This window comes from Saccopteryx leptura, chromosome 4, assembly GCF_036850995.1.
Source record: "Saccopteryx leptura isolate mSacLep1 chromosome 4, mSacLep1_pri_phased_curated, whole genome shotgun sequence".
In the NCBI taxonomy this organism is placed as follows: domain Eukaryota; kingdom Metazoa; phylum Chordata; class Mammalia; order Chiroptera; family Emballonuridae; genus Saccopteryx; species Saccopteryx leptura.
Genome location: NC_089506.1, coordinates 201,039,785 through 201,060,433, shown reverse-complemented (window position 1 = coordinate 201,060,433; position 20,649 = coordinate 201,039,785). Strand labels below are relative to the sequence as shown.

At 52.0% G+C, this 20,649-nt stretch overlaps 1 protein-coding gene across 1 annotated transcript in view; it reads right to left on the bottom strand.

The window, feature by feature from the left end:
- The window catches only part of ABCC6 (ATP binding cassette subfamily C member 6), a 55,807-nt gene that overhangs the window by 8,885 nt on the left and 26,273 nt on the right, over positions 1 to 20,649 (bottom strand). Inside the window, exons 12-24 of the mRNA XM_066382545.1 lie at positions 20,061 to 20,264; positions 18,689 to 18,835; positions 17,870 to 17,957; positions 14,775 to 14,850; positions 13,080 to 13,206; positions 12,704 to 12,880; positions 10,166 to 10,333; positions 9,561 to 9,735; positions 8,308 to 8,383; positions 7,175 to 7,292; positions 5,378 to 5,585; positions 3,652 to 3,962; positions 1,754 to 1,953 (exon numbers count right to left, since the gene is read on the bottom strand). Coding sequence (XP_066238642.1) covers positions 1,754 to 1,953; positions 3,652 to 3,962; positions 5,378 to 5,585; positions 7,175 to 7,292; positions 8,308 to 8,383; positions 9,561 to 9,735; positions 10,166 to 10,333; positions 12,704 to 12,880; positions 13,080 to 13,206; positions 14,775 to 14,850; positions 17,870 to 17,957; positions 18,689 to 18,835; positions 20,061 to 20,264 — 2,075 coding nt within the window. The remainder of the gene's footprint in view (positions 1 to 1,753; positions 1,954 to 3,651; positions 3,963 to 5,377; positions 5,586 to 7,174; positions 7,293 to 8,307; positions 8,384 to 9,560; positions 9,736 to 10,165; positions 10,334 to 12,703; positions 12,881 to 13,079; positions 13,207 to 14,774; positions 14,851 to 17,869; positions 17,958 to 18,688; positions 18,836 to 20,060; positions 20,265 to 20,649) is intronic.

The window sequence follows — 20,649 nt, the reverse complement described above, 5'->3', positions numbered from 1 at the left end:
GGGAGGTGCCACGCCACATACCCTTGTGCTTCCTGACCGAGCCCACCCAACCTTCATCTTCACAGGGCCAACATCTTATGTTCATGCACAGCGAACATCACCTCCTCAGAGAGCCATCTTGGACGGCTCCTCCCTTTCTCTCGAACATATCACTGATAACTTCCTCCATAACAGTTATCCGTCTTCGCAATTCAACTGTTTAATCAGTCCTGACTCTCAGTCTCCATCAATAGATCGTGGGCTCCATGAGGGCAGTGGCTTTGTCTCATTCATGGCTCTGTTCCCAGTACTAGCATAGGACCCAGCCCAGAGTAGGTACTCAACCACCATACACTAATGGATGAATAAATACGCATCCCCTTTGATTAAATTCCTCCCCTACCATTCATTCATTCATTCAACAGATTTATGTTGGGGACTTGTTATGTGCTATGCATATTGGTGGTGCTGGAGGTACAGCCATGAACCAAACAGGTAAAACTTCCTATCTTTAGGAAACTCTGGGCTTTACTACCGATACAGCTAGTCCTCCTAACAACCCCACAAAGAAGGATGTTGTTTGTCCCCTTTTGTCAGCTGAGACCACTGAGACTCAGAAGGTTTGGGTATTTGCTTAAGTCCAGACACATAATAAGCACCAGGATTTAAAGCCACATCTGTCTGAATGATGCCAGAATGCACGTAGCCTTTCCAACAGGTCATGCTTCTCAATGAACCAACTAACAGATAAATAACAAAGATCCACTGCCTAGATGGCTGGCCTTGGAGAGTCCCTTTGTTTCTTTGAACCCCAGATTACCCATCTGTGAAAGGCAGTAACATCTGGTTCATTACAGTTGAGAGGTGTAAATGAGATATGCCACACATAGTGTGGAAATCACTGAGCCTTGTACATAGTAGGTGTTTTCTAAATGTTTGTAAGTTTCCTTCTCCCAAGGCTAGGACTCCAGGAAGGGACAGGGCAGGTTACCCCAGCTGACTGGGGACCTGGACAGAAAGGAGAAAAGAATTCACATTTACTGAGTACCTACTGTGTGCTTGATCCTCTTCCACACTCTGGCACCAGACTCCCTGGGTTCAAATCCTGATTCTACCACATATTCCCTCTGTGGCCCTGGGCAAGTTCTTAAATCTTTCTGTGCCTAAGATTCACCATGTATAAAACAGTCTGCCTCATGGGGTTATAAATAGGATTAAATCAATTAATCCATGTAGAGTGTACAGAACTGTGCCGAGCATGCGGTGAGCATGTTACAAGTATTGGCTATGAATGTATTTAATCCTTATAACTACCCTGTGAGCACGATTCCACTTTGGAAAATGAGGCTCAGAGAGGTTATGTAACTTGCTCAAGATCACCCAGCTCATAAGCTGCAGAGCTGGGATTTGAAACTATGTCTCTCTATGTTCAAAGCTTGTGTTCTCATTCTTGCTTAATACTGAAAAGAGGTTGAAGATGCTTATGTAGCTGTCTTGTCACCAAGGCAACAGAGGCTGGCCCAGTGGCCTGGCAACAGAAACTTCTTGCCTTTTGCTGACATCTATGCCTCCTTGCCCACCTGCTGTTGGGGACCGCTAGGGCCAGGTTCCACCGCTCGCAGCATAAGCCAAATATACCCATGGGATCTAGCCTCAGCTTTATCCCTACCTCACTGTGTGACCTTGGGCGGGCCACTTGACCTCCCTGGCCACACAGTATGATACTCTCTGGGGACACAGATAGGTTTCAAGGTATTCTCCGCCCCCTTTGTACCTGTCAGCCACCAGCCGTGGGAAACTGACTCTCTGGCTTTCATCCAGGTGGGCACTGTTCTGAGCCACGAAGGGGCGTTGGGCCCGGAAGGCCCTGACCACTGCGCCGCCCTGGAACGTCTCCACCACGTGGGAACACACGGAGGAGTGCCTGGCTGACTCCAGGCGTCTCAGCTGGCACGAGGGGGCCACGTACAGGCTCTGGAGTGGGGCAGGTGGGAAGGGAAGAAGTCACGGACACAGGCCACCCCAAGTGCAGGGCCCCGGACCAGGTTTTGTTACCGGCTTGCTTTGTGGGCTCCAATTTCTTTGCAAAATCATAATTCCATGGTTCTTTCTAAAAAAAAAAATCACCTGGGAAGCTTTAAACACCTCCAGCGCCCTAACCCAGAACTATTCACTCAGAATCGCTGGTGGTGTCACCTTGGCCTTGGTGTTTTTACAGTGCCTTCGGGTCATTCTACCATACAGCCAGGGTTGAGAAACCACTAATCTGGTGTAAATAGCTCATTCCCAGCTCTAAGGCCAACTACTTCACTTAGGGCCAGTTACCATGGGAACAACACTGTACAGGGCAAGGAAGGCAGTCTGCCAAGTCGGATTCATTTCTTTAACTCCAGGGTTGCATGCCAGGTGCTGGGAACATTATGATGCTCAGACACTATGTGTTGTTGTTTGAGGTTGCAGGTGTATACAGCTGGCAGGTGGGCTGCATGCCAGGTTCCTTAAAAACAGTGTTCTGTAATTGTGAGGTGGGCATTGGTGGCGTTCACAGTTTACAGGTGAGGACCCCTGAGGCTCAGCAGGATTAAACAGCTGGTCTAAGCTTCTCTATCCAGTCAGTGGCAGAGCCTGGATTCAAATCCACCTCTGCCTGACTTCCAAGCTCTCAGTGAAGAAGCAGCCCCTTCCCAATTTTAGAGGATGTAGAGAAGACCTGGGGTAGTTGTGGAGGACAGTGGTGACTGTGGTTTTTGTCTATCATGGTTTTTTTCTGTTCTACTTCTGATTTCCAGAGGGTGGGGCTGTCAATTGTAGGACCTGATCATAGAGGTGGTCACATGATACAGTCTAACCAGTCAGAGTAAAGTACCCCTTTGATTGCAGTGATTAGCTCAGGGATGAACACGTGCTCCATAAAGGGCCAATCAGAATCTTCCCTGGGATTGATATATGGATGCTGAGCTGGAGAAAAGGTTTCTTTGAGTTGGGGTTGCTAAGGTGGGATGCTGTGAGTATAAGGTTGCAAGGCACCATCAGACTTGATCCCTAAGGAGAGCGTGTGCAAAAGTAGGCCAAGCAGAACTAAGCCAGTGGTTCTAAATGTTAGAATGCATCAGAATTACCTGGAGGGTTTATAAAAACCCAGATTTGGGGGCCTGACTCCCACAATGTCTGAATCAGTTGGTCCTGGGCAGGGCCTGAGAATGTGCATTTCTAACCAGCTCTCAGGTGATGCTCTGCTGGTCCAGGGCCACACTTTGAGAACCACTGAGCAAAGAGAGTGGCTGTGTCCTGGCAGCAGCTGGCCACTGCACCTACTGCACGTAAGCCATTAAATTCTGTTCTTCTTTTTAAGCTAATTCAAGTCGTTTTCTGGCTCTGGCAACTGAAAGCGTCTAGCTTTATATACAGTCTTTGAGACCTTGCAATGGCTTCTTAGTTTCCAGATAACTGCAGAGGAGGGAGCTCATTTCAGCAACAACAAGACAAAATGTTCGATATTAAAAACTTCGATGTACAAGTATCGGTGTTAGAAACAGACTATGGTGTCTCTGCCTCTGGGAATTCTTTAGGGGTGGCCCCAACTGCCTAGTGGGGCAGACCCTTTTATACTGACTCCTGCCCAGGGACAGGGGACTGGCTGAGGTGCCAGGAGCCTCCCCAGCCCCTCCCTACCTGAAACCCAGCATAGAGGAGCAGCAGTGGCAGGATGGCCACAACAGCCAGCGGCGTCGCCACGGTTACCACCAGGCTGACCTCCAGGAGTCCGAAGGTGTAAATCAGCAAGGACCGAACTTTGTCTGGGATGTCCACATCTATCGTGTCTGTCTCCTTGGAGAAGCGGTTCAGCAGGTTCCCGACGGGCGTTCGCTCAAAGAAGCCAATGGGAGACCGAGCCACGTCCCACAGGAGCCTCTGGAAGAGCAGGCTGGATGCCCGGATGCCCCCTAGGAGCACTGTGGCCATGGAGGCCAGCAGCCCTACAGCTGGGGGCAGGGAGAGTGTCAGAGCACGAGGGCTGGACCACCCACCCGTCGTGACCATCTTATGATTTGGCCACCCCGATTATCCCTTGATATCACCCCATCCACCAGGAACTTCAAAGTGCGATCTTATTTGGAAATAGGATCTTTGCAGAGGTTATTAGTGAAAGATCTTGAGATAAAATCATTCTGGATCTAGGGTGGGTTCTGAATGCAGTGAACAGTGTCCTTTTAAGAAGAAGAGACACAGAGAAGGTGATGTGAAGACGAAGGTCGAGGCTGGAGTGATATACAATAAGGAACGTTAGGACTGCCGGTGACCAGCAGAAGCTTAGAGAGAGGCGTGGAGTGGATTTACCTTCAGAGTCTCTAAGAGAAACCCATCTTGCTGACACCTTGATTTTGGATTTCTGGCTTCAGAAATTTCTATTCTAAGCTACCAAGTTTGTGGTCATCCCAATGCCAATCTGTGTGCTTGAAATGGGGCTACTTTCACTTCCTGTTTCTGGGGTTGGGGGAATTTTATCCCTGGCCAACCCAAACCACTGCTGTTGGTTTAGGGATGAACAAATGGTCCAAGTCAGGCCAATAAGAGTGAGACCTGGGACTCGGCTAGGGCTTTGGGGAAAGAGGTGCTTTTTTGAGGAGGTCAAGCTGGAGCTGTGGGACACCATCTCACCACTAGGGGGAGAAGCCTGCCTGGAAAGGAAGTTATCACAGAGGAAGAAAATGAAGCCATTCTGACCGCCTTATTGGACCCTGGATCCAGCCTTACCTGAAGCTAGTTATCTATGGATACCAGTCCTGTAAGCTAATAAATTCTCTTGTTGCTCGAGCTAGTTTGAGATATGTAGTTATATACATATATAGTTAGTATATTATATCTATATAGTATATAGTTACTATCTTTATTAATTTCTAGGGGAAGTTATCAGGAAAAAAGAAGGGCATTGCATAATGATACCAGAGTCAATTCTCTAAGAAGACATAACAGTTCTTCATGTGTTTGTCCCTAACAACAGGGCATCAAATTACATAAGGCTCATCTGGAGTTGGGATGGGGTTACTGGAAGTCACCGGCAGTCAGACCCTGTGTCTCTTGCCCTCTGTGTGGAAAGAGGCAGAGCCAGCTGCGGCCAAGTGTGTTCCCACCTAAGTGCTCAGCAGCCCCAACATCTGGGGCCAACAGTCTGCATTCGCCAAGGAATCCGGTAGACACTCTGAGGATTCCAGAAGGGGAGCATGTGCCGTGTCCCCCACTCCTCCCATCTTAAGGGCACGGGTCTGGACTCGGACCTAGGACAGTCGCACAGATCTTCAGGGAGGACCATGAGGCCAGGGCTGGGCGGGCCGGGGAGCCCCGAGCAGCTTGGGTGGGACTGAGAGGGTGGAGGGTGAGGAAGGCCAGTGAGGGGTACCTTGGAGGCACCCCAGGAGCCCGAAGACCCAGCCTCGCAGGGCCGCGTGTGTCTGCCGCCCATCCACGGTGGGGTCGTCCGCCCACAGGCTGAGCCAGTAGCCGCGGCAGAAGGAGGCCACTTGCTGGCAGAAGAAGAGGAAGAGTGCGTAGAGGCAGAGCGGGGTGCCCACAGCCCTTACGTAGGTCAGGTACATGGTGGCCTTCACCTGGAGCACAGGCAGGGGAAGTGGGGGCAGAGAGAGGACCCCAGGCGGGGAAGGAGAGAGAGGAAAAGCAGGTGAGGCTCCCAAAACATGCCAGTGGGCAGAGGGAGCCACTGGGCAGACCACACAGGCCCTCTCCCAGCGGCTCCCCTCTGGAGCACCCTCTCCCCTACAGGCCCCACCGAGCCACAGCGCCCCCTTCTGCTGGAACCCCTAGTGGGCCAGTGGGAGCCTTAAAGGGCACTCTCTGGCTTTGGAGTGATTTATTGAGCTCCTACTATGGGATAGGCATGTGTCTCTCTCCCTAGGTGATGCATAAGGAAACTGAGGCACAGACAGGTTAAGCCACCTGCTTAAGGTCTGCCTCCTACCAACTTAAAGTTCTGCACACAGCTGCAGTCAGGGTGACTTTTGAAAATATCACCACCCCACCCCCACCACCCCCATCCTGCTGTTGCTGACCTGTGCACGGCTTTTCATGGCCCTTGGGAGAAATTCCAAACTTCTGGTACACTTTTCTGACCTTACCCCCCTGCTCATATCCGCTGGCTCTTAGGATCCCTTTCTTTGCTCCTCCCTACCTCAGAGCCTTTGTACCTGCTGTTCCCTCTGCTCCTCTCAGAGCTGGTTCCTTTGCATCCCTCAGGGCTCAGCTCAAATGTTACTTCTCAGAGCCTCCTATCCAAGCAGGGCCTTGGCTGGTTGCCAACTCATTGCCCCTTTTTATTTTCTTATAGCATTTATCATTACCTCATATTACCTTGCTTGTTAGCCTAATTGTTTGCTGACTGTCTCCCCCAACCAGCAAGCAATCTCTACCAGGGCAGAGACTGTACCTGGCCCACAGTGGGGGCTCCATAAATGTGTCCTGGGTGGATGAATGGGTGGATGGTTGAGTGGGATAAGGGCTGGTTGGGCGAATGGGTAAGTGAGTGAGTAGATGAGTAGATGGATGAATAAATAAGTGGATGTTTAAGTGGGTGAATAGGTTGATGAGTGGATGGATGGTTGGATGGAAAGGTGGATGGATGGATGGAAGGGTGGATAGGTGAGAGGGTGAATAAATAGGCAGATGGGTGGGTAGGTAGGTGGATGGACAGATAGATGGGTGGGTGAGTGTATGTATGGTTGGGTGAGATGAATAGATGAGTGAGTAGAGGGGTAGGTGGGTGGGTGAATGGGAGGAAAGGTGGGTAGGTGGATGGATGGAAGAATGGATAAGTAGGTAGGTGAGTATATGGGTGAAGAAACCAGCAGAGAAGAAATAGTACAAGCTCCATATTAGGACTGACCTAGTTTTGAGTATCAAGTTGGTCACTCGCTAGTTATAGGAACACAGAGAAGCCTCTCAACTCTTTAAGACCTGTTTCTTCATCTCTAAAATGAAGCTATCACCATCTAATTTTAGGGTAGTTGTGAACATTGAGAAATAGAAAGTGTCTAGAATCTTACTTGGCACATAGTAGGTGTTCAGTAAGGATTACTGCCTCCCCCCACCCCTGCACCCCAGTGCTGTAACTGGTGGCAGGTCTTGAGCCCCTGAGGGCAGCAGTAGCAGGGGGTGCGGAGGGGAGGCAGCAGCTGGTAGTTACCCTGCCATACTGCACGCTGTCCTTTCCTGTTGACAGTCCCCTCTCAGGATCATCGAGGGGAACACTTGTCTTGGCCTCTGAAGTAGTGCTGTCCTTGTCAGGGATTAACTTCACGGACCTGTTATTTAGAGGAAATTAGGACACATCAGCATCTCTTTCCATGGGGTGTGTACCCAACCTTCATGGCCACGGGGAGTCACTGAGCTCTGGGGTACACTCTCCACTCATCCACTCACTCATACATTCACTCAGTCAACATACTGAGCACCAACGAGGTGCCATGCTGTGTCCTCCCTCTGTGGTGCGCACCTAAATGCCACCTGTCACCCCAGAGTCAGGCAAGCCTGTTCCTCCATTGCCATTTCACTGAATGAACTTATTTGCCTAACTTTAAAACTTGGTTTTCATTTTGACCTCAGCTCTGCTGCAATCATTTTGTTCCTGCTGTTTACCCTCAGATTTGTCAGTCTAGGTTGTCAAAAGGTCAATTTTTCACAATTCACTTGTTGAAGACTTCTTGTATGTTCCTTTCATCTGTGGGTGAGTGGGCTGATTTAACCTTAAATGTGAACTGCTGTGAAACAACAGGCAGCTGACTTAACTCCTCTGTGCCTGAGTTGCCTCAGCTATAAAATGAGGATATCTATCTATCTATCTATCTATCTATCTACCTACCTACCTACCTATCTACCTGTCTTTTTATCGTTCATCAACCGATCATCTACCCATCATTTATCAATCTATCATCTGTCTATATATTCATCTATTTACATCTATCTCTATATCTATTTACCCATTTATACTATCAGATCAATTTATCTTCTTTCAATCAATCTACCATCTCTCCATCTGTCATCTATCTATCATCTATCTATCTATCTATCTATCATTTATATATTTATACTTGAGGGAAAATTGGTCATTCTGTAAACTTGATATTTGAGGGCTTAATTATTTTGGCCATTTGATTTCAAACAGTTTTTGGTGAATTATCTCATGACTGAGCACCATGGTGAGTATTCAGCAGGTGTTCAATCCAGGATAGTTTTGGCTGCCCCCTACCTGCCTGAGCTGCAGATGGTCTTCAGCCCCCATCTGCGCCCTCCCTGTGCTTAGGACCACAGCAAACTCACCTCTCTGGTCCACCCGTGGGCCTCCCACCTCCAGCAGAGCCTCTGAGGTCCTCTGTGTCGGTTGTGAGTTCTGTTTCTGCAATGTCAAGGGAGACTAGTCACATGACGGGGGTAAAGACCTTAGGGTCTGGATGCTGACTCTGACACCCACTGGCTGTACACAGCCTTAACTTGTCTGAGCATCTGTGTCCTCTGCTCTGGCTCCTGCAACCTCTCACAATTCTCCCAGGGTTCTTCCAGGAACATTATCCATTCAATCACTCATTCCTCCCTGTATTCACTCAGCAGAGGTGATCGGGCACCTGCTATGAACTTGGGGTTGGGGAACATCAGTGAACAGTATGTAGTCATACTACTTCAGGTTCCCTTGACACCCTTGCACAAGCAGTTCACTATGGCTGAAATGTTCTTTCCAACTAACCTTTACCCAACCTTAGGCGTCATTTTCCCCAGAAGGACCCTGGTGATCCAAACCCTCAAGGCCGGGCAGGTTCCTCCAAGCTCCAGGATGGTGACACTGTGAAGCACCACTTAGGTGGGTCAGTGCTCAACAGATATTTTCAGAAGAGGCAGAGCTGGGGCTAGGGGATACCTGGATGTGAGTCCTTGCTTCTTCATGGAGGAGCAGCCTAGTGATGAGAAACCACATGCTCTGGGGTCAAGGGGCTTGGGTTCAAACCCCAGCACTGCCAGTCTCCTCAGCTGTAAATCAGAGGTGACTAAGGCACTGACTTCCCAGGGGCATAGTGATGAGTAAGCGAGTGAATGTGGGTGAGGTGCCATGGGCTGTGCTTTGTCACTCACTGCGGGTGAGCTTGGGTTGGTGACCTCGCTTCCAGAATGTCATCATTTCCCCAGCAGGCATTGCATTTTCTGGATCATTGAAGCCCAAGCTAGTATGGCCTGGGTCTCTGCCCTCGAAGCACCAAATGACCTTGCTCAGTTTCTGTAGTAGTTTTGAGCATAAACTCAAATTTTAATCTTTGCCTTGATTGGCTCATCTGTGAAATGGCAGCAATGATCACACGTGTCTCAAAGGGTATTGTGAAGATCAAATGAAATAATGTATGTTTCTAGATGCACTTATCACAGCCCCTGGATCATGGATAGTGCCACTGGCTCCTACTGGGCAGATGGGTGGCCATGCTGCAGGCCTGGGCTTGCACGGAGGGTGTGGCCTGAGCATTCTGCTCCCACCAGTGGGACCCTGGGCAGGAGCCAGGCACAGAGAGCCAGCAAAGCCCAGCCGGTACCTCCTTCTCCTCTATCTCCTGGCTGTCTGGCTCGATCCAGAAGGCCCACCAGGGCCCCATTCCTGTTCAGAAGCTCCTGGTAGGAACCCATCTCTGCAATGGCCCCATCTTCCAGCACCAAGATCCAATCAGCCTGGGGCAGGACGTGGAGTGCGTGGGTCACCAGAATCCGTGTCTGGGCAGGGAAGGGGTCGAAGTTACATTCATGGGCTTGACCAGCCTTCCTGAGCCAGGTGGTGGCAGGTTGTGCCTGGGGCTCAGAGTGAGACAAGTTCCCTCTTCATGTGCTCCTGCCCTCTTCAAAACAGCATGTCACAACAGAGATATAGAGGGGCTCCTTCCACCTGTCTCTCAAATCAGGAAATTCACCTGAACCCAGTGACCCAAGTGAGACAGGTCTGTAGCAGTTTAATGACAGACCCAGAAGCAAAAAAAATAAAATAAAATAAAAATGTTGTTGCAAGCCACTGAGGTTTGAGAACTGTTTGTTATGTAGCATTGGCATAGCAAAAGCTGACCGTTACAGGAGGAAATTAGAGACAGACTTGGGTTAAAACTTTCTCTGCCTTTGCTCTGTGCCCTCTGATACATTTTCCCAAACTTACCGCTCCCTGGAGCAGCCCGCTGGGCCCGATGACCTGGTTGAAGACGTGCTGGCCAACATGGGCATCCAGAGCTGCCAGGGGGTCATCCAGCAGGTATATGGCTGCCCTCCTGTACACGGCCCGGGCCAGGCTCAGCCTCTGCTTCTGGCCCCCAGAGAGATTCATGCCCTGTGGCCACAAGAGTGGGACAGGCCCTGAGTGCAGTGGGGCCACATCTCATCAGAGTGAGATACAGCTCGCTGTGCTGTCCTCCAGGGCCACCTCCCAGCTGTCACACCTGCTCTCAAGCCAACATCGTCCCGGTTTCCCCGGCCTCTTTTCCTCCTTCCCAGCAAGCTTCCTGAGGAGGTGTCTGCACCCTCACTGGCTTCCTGTCCCCCCACTCACTTCCTCTTCTCCTCGAATCTGGCTTCTGGTCCCATTTTCCCACTGATAACACCAGTTCTCACAGACACCAGTCATCATTTCCCTGGTGCCCAGCCCAGTGGCAGCTTTTCAGTCCTTACTTCCGTTCACTCATTCATTCACTCCACTCATATTCACTGCATGGCTGCTCTATAGCAGCAGCGTTCCGGGCTCTGGGGACACAGCCGTGAGCAAAGCCCAGTCCCTGCTCTCATGGGTCTTTCCCCCCAATGAGGGTGGGCATGGGAGACAGATACTCAATAAGCAAACAAGATGTCATATACTGGATGGTATTCTGTGCTGTGAAGAGGAAGAAAGCAGGGGAGGGTGTAGGGCAGGGGTCCCCAAACTTTTTACACAGGGGGCCAGTTCACTGTCCCTCAGACCGTTGGAGGGCCAGACTATAAAAAAAACTATGAACAAATTCCTATGCACACTGCACGTATCTTATTTTAAAGTAAAAAAACAAAACGGGAACAAATACAAAATTTAAAATAAAGAACAAGTAAATTTAAATTAACAAACTGACCAATATTTCAATGGGAACTATGCTCCTCTCACTGACCACCAATGAAAGAGGTGCCCCTTCCAGAAGTGCGGCGGGAGCCGGATAAATGGCCTCAGGGGGCCACATGTGGCCCGTGGGCCGTAGTTTGGGGACCCCTGGTGTAGGGAGTCCAGTGGGGGCGGGGTTGCTGTGCTGGGTAAGGTGGGCAGGGAAGGTCTCTCCAGGAACGGGACATTTAAGGCCGAGGCCTGATAAAAGTGAGGGATGGACTATGTGGATTTTAAAAAAAGGGATTCACAAGCAGAGAGAACAGATGCAAAGGCCCTGAGGTGAGGGTGAACTCTGGGTGTTCAAGGAACCTTGTGGAGGGCCGTGTGGCTGGAGTGGAGCATGATGGGAGATGAGGTCGGAGAGATAACTGGGCCAGAGCGAGGGGGAGCCTCGCTAGTGATGCTCGGGGCTTCGGCTTCGACTCCGAGGGGGGGCACCAGGGAGGACTCCAAGCAGAGAAGGAACATGATCTGACCTACGTTTCAACAGACTCCCTTTGGCTGCTGCCCTGGGGTTAACCTCTCGGGGTTGAGGACGGAAACAAGGAGGGCAGCCAGGGGCTGCTGTCGCAATGCGAGGGAGAGTTGACGGCATGGGGCAGGACCATTCTGCATCTGCCTCCATGGGGGACCCAACAGGATTGGCTGATGGATTAGATGTGGGTGTAAGAAAAAAAGAGACATGGGGGTAACACAAAGGTTTGGGGTCTGAGCTCTGGAAGTTGGAGCTTCTGTCACCAGGGATGGGCATGCTGCAGTGGGAGCTTCCTGAGAACACACGTTTAGGGTGTGACACAGCTGGGCAGATATCGAGGACACAGAGCAGCCCCTTGCTCCTAAAACACCCTTCCCTTGGCCTTCACAGCGCCTCATCCTCTTCCCGGGATGCCTCCCTCCCACAGGGGACCCTCTCCTGGACCCATCCCCTTCCCTCCAGACAATCCCACCCATTTCCTTAACTTGAACTCCTACTTTTCCATTCTCGATTCCCTAACCCAGGAGTCAGCAGCCAGTGGGGGGCGGGGTGGGGGTGGGGACAACTGCTCGGCTCTGCCCTTGCTAAGCAAAAGCAGCCATGGCCCATGGGTAAATAGATGGGTGTGGTTGTGTCTCAATAAAACTTTATTTACAAAAACAGATGGTGGGCCAGATTGGCCATGTGGGTTATAATTTGCCAATCCTGCCCAATCCATATTTCCAGATGCATATATCCTATTTATTGGATCTCTCTGTACAGACCTTATACTGAGGTCCAGAGAGGAGAAGCAATTTGACTGATGTTACCCAAAAATGCAGGGCAGGAAAGGTGCCCCCGTCTCCTCACTTCTAGCTGGAGAGCTCGTCTCTACCAATGCCTGCCATGCCTTTCTGCCTCTCCCCGGTCTCTGTTTTTAATCACTCACAGTTAAAAATGATTTACTGAGCCCCTGGTATGTGCTCGCCCCTAAGCTGGGCCCTCTTTCTCCCCCACTTCCCTGGCCTCTTTGTCCCTCTCACCGCACCACCAACAGCTCAGGGAGGCAAGTGGCCCCAGCCACAGTGCTTCCCTGTCCCAAGAAGTCCCAAGCCCCTCACCTGCTCCCCAACTTGGGTGTGGACTCCTGCAGGAAAGCTGCCCACGTCTGCCCACAAGGCACAGGCTTTCAGGACTCTCTCCAGCCACGAGGGGTCCAGCTCCCGCCTGAAGCACACGTTCTCCACTACAGACGTGTTCTGGACCCAGGCCTCCTGGGGCACGTAAGCCACGGAACCCTAAAACACAACTCGCTTTGGCCATGAGGAGGCCAATGGGATGGAGGGAGGAGCAGTTATGGAGGAAGAGTGGGCGCCGGGCTCTTGCTGGTGGCAGAAGGTGGACAGCGTGAATGGAGAGGACGTGGAGGAGCAGGGAGCCGTGGGGGGGGCCCTAGGGGGGGACATGCTGGCGGAAAGGCAGAGGGTGCAACCTCACCTTGATGTTCACAGACCCCTCCACCTTTGACAGCTCTCCGAGGAGGGCAGAGAGCAGGGAGGACTTCCCTGCCCCCACTGGACCAACCACAGCCAGCAGACAGCCCTGCGGCACACTGAGGTTTATCCTGGAGGGAGACAGATCCCTGGGTCGGGCCCAGCCTGAGTCTGTGCAGGGCTGGTGAACCCAGACACAGCCAGCCTTTTCCACTATGATTCATCTGGGGGTTGCTGAGAGGACTTTCAGGCGCCATCCCCCCTTCTCCCAAGCCTTGTCTGACTGTGCAAGCAACCATCATGTCCCATGCATGTGCATACGAACACATGCACGCACACCCACACACATGCACACATGCATATGCTATATCACCATGCATGTACATACGTGCACACCACATACATGTGCACACACAATGTACTCTTGCATCCATGTTCTCACACATGCGTGCAAACACAGAATTTATTGTGGTAGGAGGATTTAACCAGCATTATCTCTTGCCTCAGTCATTGCAATAAGCTCCTCACTGCTCCTCCTGCTTCTGCCCTTGTCTCTGCTCCTGTTCATCTTCCACCAGAGACCTTAGGGGCCTGAGTTAAAACCCACGTCAGATCATGATACGGCCCTGCTGAAGCCTTCCAGCAGTTCCCATGCCACTCAGGGTGCTAACAATCTTGAAGGACACCTGGCCTCCTGCTGCTCTGTACCTGCACACTGACCTCCTGTTTCTCAAACACAACTGGGGGAGACTGTGCCTCCCAGGTGTTATTTGAGAATGTCTAAAGATAATCTGGGTTATCACGGCTGGTGGGGGTTGCTGCTAGGATCTGGATCTAGAAGGTGAATAATGGGGGTCTTGCTAAACATCCCATAATGCACAGGACAGCCCGCACAACAAAGAATTATCCAACCCCAAATGTCAATAATAATGGGTGAAGAAACCTGGGTCTAGGCATACTCCTGCCCCAGGACCTTTGTATGTGCTATTTCCACTGCCTAGGAAGCTCTTCTTTCAGGAATGTGCAAGACTGATTCCTTCCCTTCTTCATTATAAACTCAGTTTAAATGCCAGGCCTTCTCTCTCACTACATGTGACCCTGTCAACATCACACTCTGTCATCTTACCCTGATTTCTCATTTGTGTACCCCTCCATTCAGAATGTCAGCCTCAGTGCCTAAAACAGGGCCTGGCACATACAAAGAGCTCTATAAATACTATGAAGTGAGTGAATGACAACTGATAGATACTGGCCAGGGTATTTTAGTTTCCTGCATAGAAAGTTTTGGGGTTGGCTGAGGTCTTCTGTTACAAAAACCTAGCCAAAGAGTTGAATGCCAGAAGTGACAATGACGTAGGGACTGCCACAGGGGAAGAGAAGCAGGCATGCCTGATGGGGCTGCCTCTTCTTGGCCAGGCCACTCTCTTGTCACCTTGACCAGTCTGGAGAGCAGAGGATCTCTCCTCCCTGCTAGGCAGGCTCGGATGCCCTGTCCCGCATCTGCAGGAGCTCTGCTTTCCCGAGACTCCCTCTGCCAGGGCTGGTCCTGGGTGTCTGCCTGGGAGAACGCCAGCCCAGGCTCACCCACCCTCCAGCCCCAGGCTGCAACTGCTCCATCGCTCACACAGGAAGCAGCAAGAGCCTCTTGCATTTTCTCCCTGTCAACGGGAAGGTAGTTACCAGGGAAGCCCCTGTGTACCTGTGCAGGCAGGGCGGGCTCTCCCGGGACCAAGCGAAGGTGCCTTCCTGTACACTGATGCAGGCCTCCCTGGCAGCTGCAGGCATAAAAGACCAGTTATACCAGACATTTCTTGTCCCAGAGACCCCCCAGCCCCAGGCACTGCCCCCCCCCCCAGGCAGCAGGAAATCTCTCCCAACTGAACAAACTGCCTGCTTCTTCTCCCTAGCTTGAATGTGACCCTGGGGTGGTCATACTCTCTCCCTGTAGGAAGGTCAGATAATTCAGGGGTCTGCAAACAACAGCCCAGGGGCCCGATCCTGCCTGCTGTCCACAGGGGGTTCTCAGGTTGTAACACAGTTCTGTTCCTACGCCAGTGACATGACCTGAATTTTGGTGTAAGTTGAAACACACACTAACCTAACACGAATGGAACACTAGTGCTTTTAACAGTCCAAAACGACATAGGTAAGCGTACTGGGGGACACCAACTCCCTCATTCATATGGCCGCGCTACTGTGTATTCTTCTGCCGTATAAAACCGAACTAGTTTGCACATGGAGTCTGTAAGTATGACACTAACGGAATAAGCCAAAACGCTCTCGTCTCAGTTTTTAAAAGTTTTTATGGGAGTGAGGGTCGTAAACTTGAAACGTATGTTGAGACTGTTGTAACCCGAGGACTACCTATATTTTTATTAAATTGTATTAGAACATAGTCATGTCCATTTATTTATGTTATTTATTTTTTATTTTTATTTTTGTATTTTTCTGAAGTTGGAAACAGGGAGGCAGTAAGACAGACTCCTGCATAAGCCTGACTGGGATCCACCCGGCATGCCCACCAGGGGGCGATGCTCTGCCTATCTGGGGCATCGCTGTGTTGTAACCAGAGCCATTCTAGAACCTGAGGCAGAGGCCATGGAGCCATCCTCAGCGCCCGGGCCAACTTTGCTCCAATGGAGCCTTGGCTGCGGGAGGGGAAGAGAGAGACAGAGAAGAAGGAGAGGGGGAGGGGAGTAGAAGCAGATGGCGCTTCTCCTGTGTGCCCTGGCCAGGAATCAAACCTGGGACTCCTGCACGCCAGGCTGACACTCTACCACTGAGCCAACCGGCCAGGGCTATGTTATTTTTTTAAACCAGATTCTTTCACATTGCAACAGCAGAGGTGAACAGTTGGGACACAGACCTAATGGCCTGCAATGCCTCAAGCATACAAGCTGGTCCTTTGTAGAAAAGTGATTGGGCTTCTGACATAATTTACCATCCAGTCTGGGACTTCGGAGAGTGAAGGGAGTGCTATTAATTTTACTGGGACAACACCTGTGACCAGGGACACTGGTCTCCCTCTGTCTCTGGGTCTCAGATATCTTATCTGTATAATGAGGGAGGGACCAGATGGGTGGTTTTGGACCCTGACTGCACTCTTTGAATTACCCAGAAAGATTTTTTAAAACAACTCTCTCCCTGGCTCAGCCCAAACCCCCAAATCAGAATCTCCTTGGGGTGAGCATCTCCTATCTAATGAGCTGGTGACCCCCCACCGACACCCCACTGGACCAAATGGTCTCCAGGGGATGGGTTGCAGATAAAAGTCATGATGCCCAGTTGAATAGAATACTAATTTCAGATAAACAAGTACTTTTTTGGTTTAAGTCTATCCACATATGGCATGGGATATACTTACACTCAAAAAAATCGTTCTCTGTGAATCTGAAATTCCAATTTAACTGGGAGTCCTGTGTCTTTTTATTGTGCGTCTGTCTGCCCTACTCTGGCGGCTGGTCCCTTCTTCTCCGTCTGGGGTATGCGCGTTCTCCTCTGTTTCCCCATCTATAAAATAGGTGTGAGGGGAAGATGAGGCTATCACTGTTTAGGGCGCTTTGGACTGTGCTGGCACGTGGTAAGTGCTCGGTCCACATAGCTGTCGGTGTGTGTGTGCCAATCTCACCGTCGTACACCTTTGTGTAAGGAGCAAGGACGGGAGAGTGAGGCTCTGGCTCCAGGCTCGTGACCAGGTGTGTCAAACGCGAGGCTCGAACAAGAGGCAGGGGCCTCTGGTCCAGGGTCCCCGGGCCCTCCACTGGGGACAAGGGCACAGTGATCACAGACCCTATGCTATGTATGAACTGCACCTGAGAACTGAGGGCATGCTGGCTCTTGGTGGCTCTCAGGATAATTCTGCCAGAGGTAGGGGACTGGAGAAGTTACTGCCCAAGGCCACCTAGCCAGTACTGGCAGACTTGGGATTTGAACCCAGTGCCCAGTTCTGACTGCCCACAGCACACTGACTCAGCCAAACGAAGCTGTGCCCCGCTTAAAGTATGCCAGAGTTTGAGTGAGCCTCAGAAACACCAGTGTGGGGTTATTTAAAGGGCTCTTAGCCGACTTTCCCGGTTCTTTTTCTCTAATAACATTTACAATACTAAATAAAATGTGTAGAATGCTGACTTCGTGCAGAGCCCACTCTCAGCACCGCCGTACTTAAAGTCGTTTAACCCTGACCGTGGCCATAAGCCGAGATGCTGTGAAGATCTCCGTGCCCATTTGGCAGATGGGGACCCTGAGGTTCAGAGATTAAGTTCTGGCTGGGGCAGTCCAACGCCTCAGGCTACGCTTTTAGCCACCACGTGGGTGTTTTCTCCGTGAGCAGGCGGAGGATGCCTCAGTTATAACAAGGGGAGGGTCTCACACCTCTGGGGGGTCGCCCTCCCCCTGCAGCAGTTCAGCTCATATGGCTAGCCCTGTAGGTGTCGGGCTGGCAGTGGATGGGCAGAGCAGGCACGCCCAGCTGACTTGCGCTCAGTGACGTCCCGTCCTCGTACAGCTGCGCTCGTTGCCTCTTCGATGTTATTTTCTAGCTCAACGAATGTGCTGCCGTGCTCATCTCCCCGGCCCTTCCATGTGAGGGCACAGGGCACACAGTAGGTGCCCACGAGCCGTCACCGCATGAGGGGCAGAAGGCAGCGTGGTGCTACTTTGCAAGTTACGTGGCTGATAGTGCAGTCTGCACCTGCTTTCCTGCTGCCAACAGCCCCTTCCACCCCCGAGCTGGGACCCGGGCATCCTGCTGGGACCTCCTCCCTCCCACCCTCTCCTGCCGAGCTCGGCACTCACAGCATTTGGAGGGTCTCGAGTCTACAGCCTCAGGGTCAACTTCTTCCAGGCAGAGGAAGGCGGCCAGACGGTCCAAGGACACCCGGGCCTGGGGAAACCCAAGCCCAGGTCACCCGCGCCGGGAGAGCAGAAAAGGAACTCAGGCTTGGGGTGTCGGGTGCCTCCAGGTGGAGGGGAAAGCTTCCTGTCTACCCAGCCTTGCTCACTTGCAAGGCAATAATAGCGCAAAGCTCTTTAGGTCACAAAAAAATGATGCAGGTGGAGGAGGTGACAATGACGGTGGTGGTGCCCTTTTATCTCCCTGCTCCTAATCAGCACCGTGGGTCTGAATGAACTGCCATCCTGCAGACCAGACTCTGAGAGAGAATGGTGACCTTTCTGGTGGCATCATCAGGCCAATTTCCAGGAACGATTCTAAACATTGTCCACCTGGGGGCGCCTCTGCTCCCAGCCCCAACCTATTGTTTGGTAATGAGAAAGGTGGCCATTTAAATAGGGATGGCTCAGCGGGTCTTCAGGGCCAAGGAGGCACCACGGGAGTAGAGTCAGTCGAGGATGAGAAAGAAGATAAGCTTGCTTTGTATGAAAAGGGACCCGAGTGAACACTTGCACGAGTGGTTGCTGGATTGGTGAGGCTGTGTACTTGGAGAAGGATGTTTGCTGACAGTTTCTGCGGTGGCCTCTGCCCCTTCCCTCTGCGTTTCCTGCTGTTTCATCCCCTTTCTCACTCCCTTCTCCTCCTCCTCCTCCTCCTCCTCCTCCTCCTCCTTGACTGATGTGGGTGCACAGCCCCTGCAAGGCGCCCCTCCCCCGCCTCACCTGGACGACAGAGTGGATGGAAAAGGGCAGGAAAGCCTGGGCCTTGTTGAGGATGTTGAGAACCGTGAGGGTGACGAAGGCTTTCTCGGCGTCCATGGCATTCTCCTCGGTCACCAGGGTATGGACAGTAAACACAACCAGTGCCACCTGGGTGAGACACGGGGTGACGTCAGCTGCCATGAGTGTGGCCAGGCATTCTCCTCGGTCACCAGGGTATGGACAGTGAGCACAACCAGTGCCACCTGGGTGAGACACGGGGTGACGTCAGCTGCCATGAGTGTGGCCAGGCATTCTCCTTGGTCACCAGGGTATGGACAGTGAGCACAACCAGTGCCACCTGGGTGAGACACGGGGTGACGTCAGCTGCCATGAGTGTGGCCAGGCATTCTCCTCGGTCACCAGGGTATGGACAGTAAACACAACCAGTGCCACCTGGGTGAGACACGGGGTGACGTCAGCTGCCATGAGTGTGGCCAGGGTAAGCCCGAGCCAGTTGTGGGGTCTCCAGGGGTCCGTGTGTCCCCTCCACCCAGATCGTTCCTTGAATTCAGCTATGGATGAGGGGTGTGCACGCACGGCCCCGCGGTCAGTAGGTGTCAGGAACTCCCGGTTCCAGGCATCGAGGGACACGCGGTTCTCCATCTTGGTAGCATCACTTGGCGTGATGGTCACGCTAAGCTAAGTGATGGCCAGTGTGGTGATCACTTGTCGTTATGTTGACTCAGTGACCCCTTTGGGGGGAACCCTCATGGTTCTAAGTGATGGTACTTGTAGTTCTGAGTGTTGATTGTGTTGGCAACATCTGGTGTCATGGCACATGCCTCCTGGGATTCTAGAGCCTTCTGGAAACTTGTCACCAGCCTTGAATGTTTTATGAAGGGTGTGGATTATATACTGGACACAGAGGCGAGTCGTTGTAGGGTTGGTTTGCAATGTGTGGCTGCGGTCAAAGCCATGCTTTAGAGGGCGAGTCTGGAAGGAATTTGTGAAATCAATTGGAAAAAGACAGGACCAGCACTGTGCCGAAGTGAGGGGGCCGCAGCAGGGTGACTTGGGGTTCCACCTCTGCAGCTTCCTGCCCCTGTCACCGGGTCCCCACGGCAGTAGAAGCAGCACTTTCAGAGGACTGGAACTTTCAGGAGAACAACAGGTCTTATTAGACACGGCCGCATTCAGGGGGACAAGCTGACTCACCCGTTAATCAGCAGAAAGCAGGAACCCCTGAATGAGAGCAGGAAGCGTACGTTTTGATGGACAGGGTGGTTTGCAAAGAAAGGCTCCAGGATCTAAACCTCTGCCTACCTCATTCCCCCTCCCCCAGCAGTCCCCCTCCCCCCCCCCGACACTCCGCAGGGAGACCAGGTGACGTCACCAGAAACGTGGACACTTGGAAGGACACCAGAGACACAGAGAAGAGGAGTCCAGAGGTCCTCAAGGCACCCAGCTCCTGGCCCCGGATGTGCAGGACTCTCTCCAGAAAGGCCGCCTCCCAGCCGTGGCACTTGACCATCCTCATGTTTCGCAGGATGCAGCTGGTGAGCCGGGCTCGGGAGTCCTTCCGCCTCATCTGCTCTTCCTGGGGCCAGAGGGAAGAGAGGGGAGAGGACAGGGACAAGTCTAGAGTTTCCCTCCCCTGCAACCATCACACCACCCGCTCAGCAAATCTTGCTGATTCAAGCCAGGCTCCGAGCTGTCTGCCTCTCAGCATCTGTGTCTCCATCGTCCTTCTGCTCCTGAACCACGTTATCTCCCTTTGTCCCCCTGCCTCTACCTTCATCACAGGGGATGATGCTCCTTAACAGAGGGGTTCCCCAAGACTTTGGAAGCAGAAGCAGGGCCCTAACCCAGCTGTGTGTGGTGCCACCAGGAAGGCTTCCTGGAGGCGGGGGTGACATGTGAGCTATGTCAGAACTGGTGTGAAGGTGCTGAGCACACAGAGAGTGGGAGGACCGGGGTGGGCA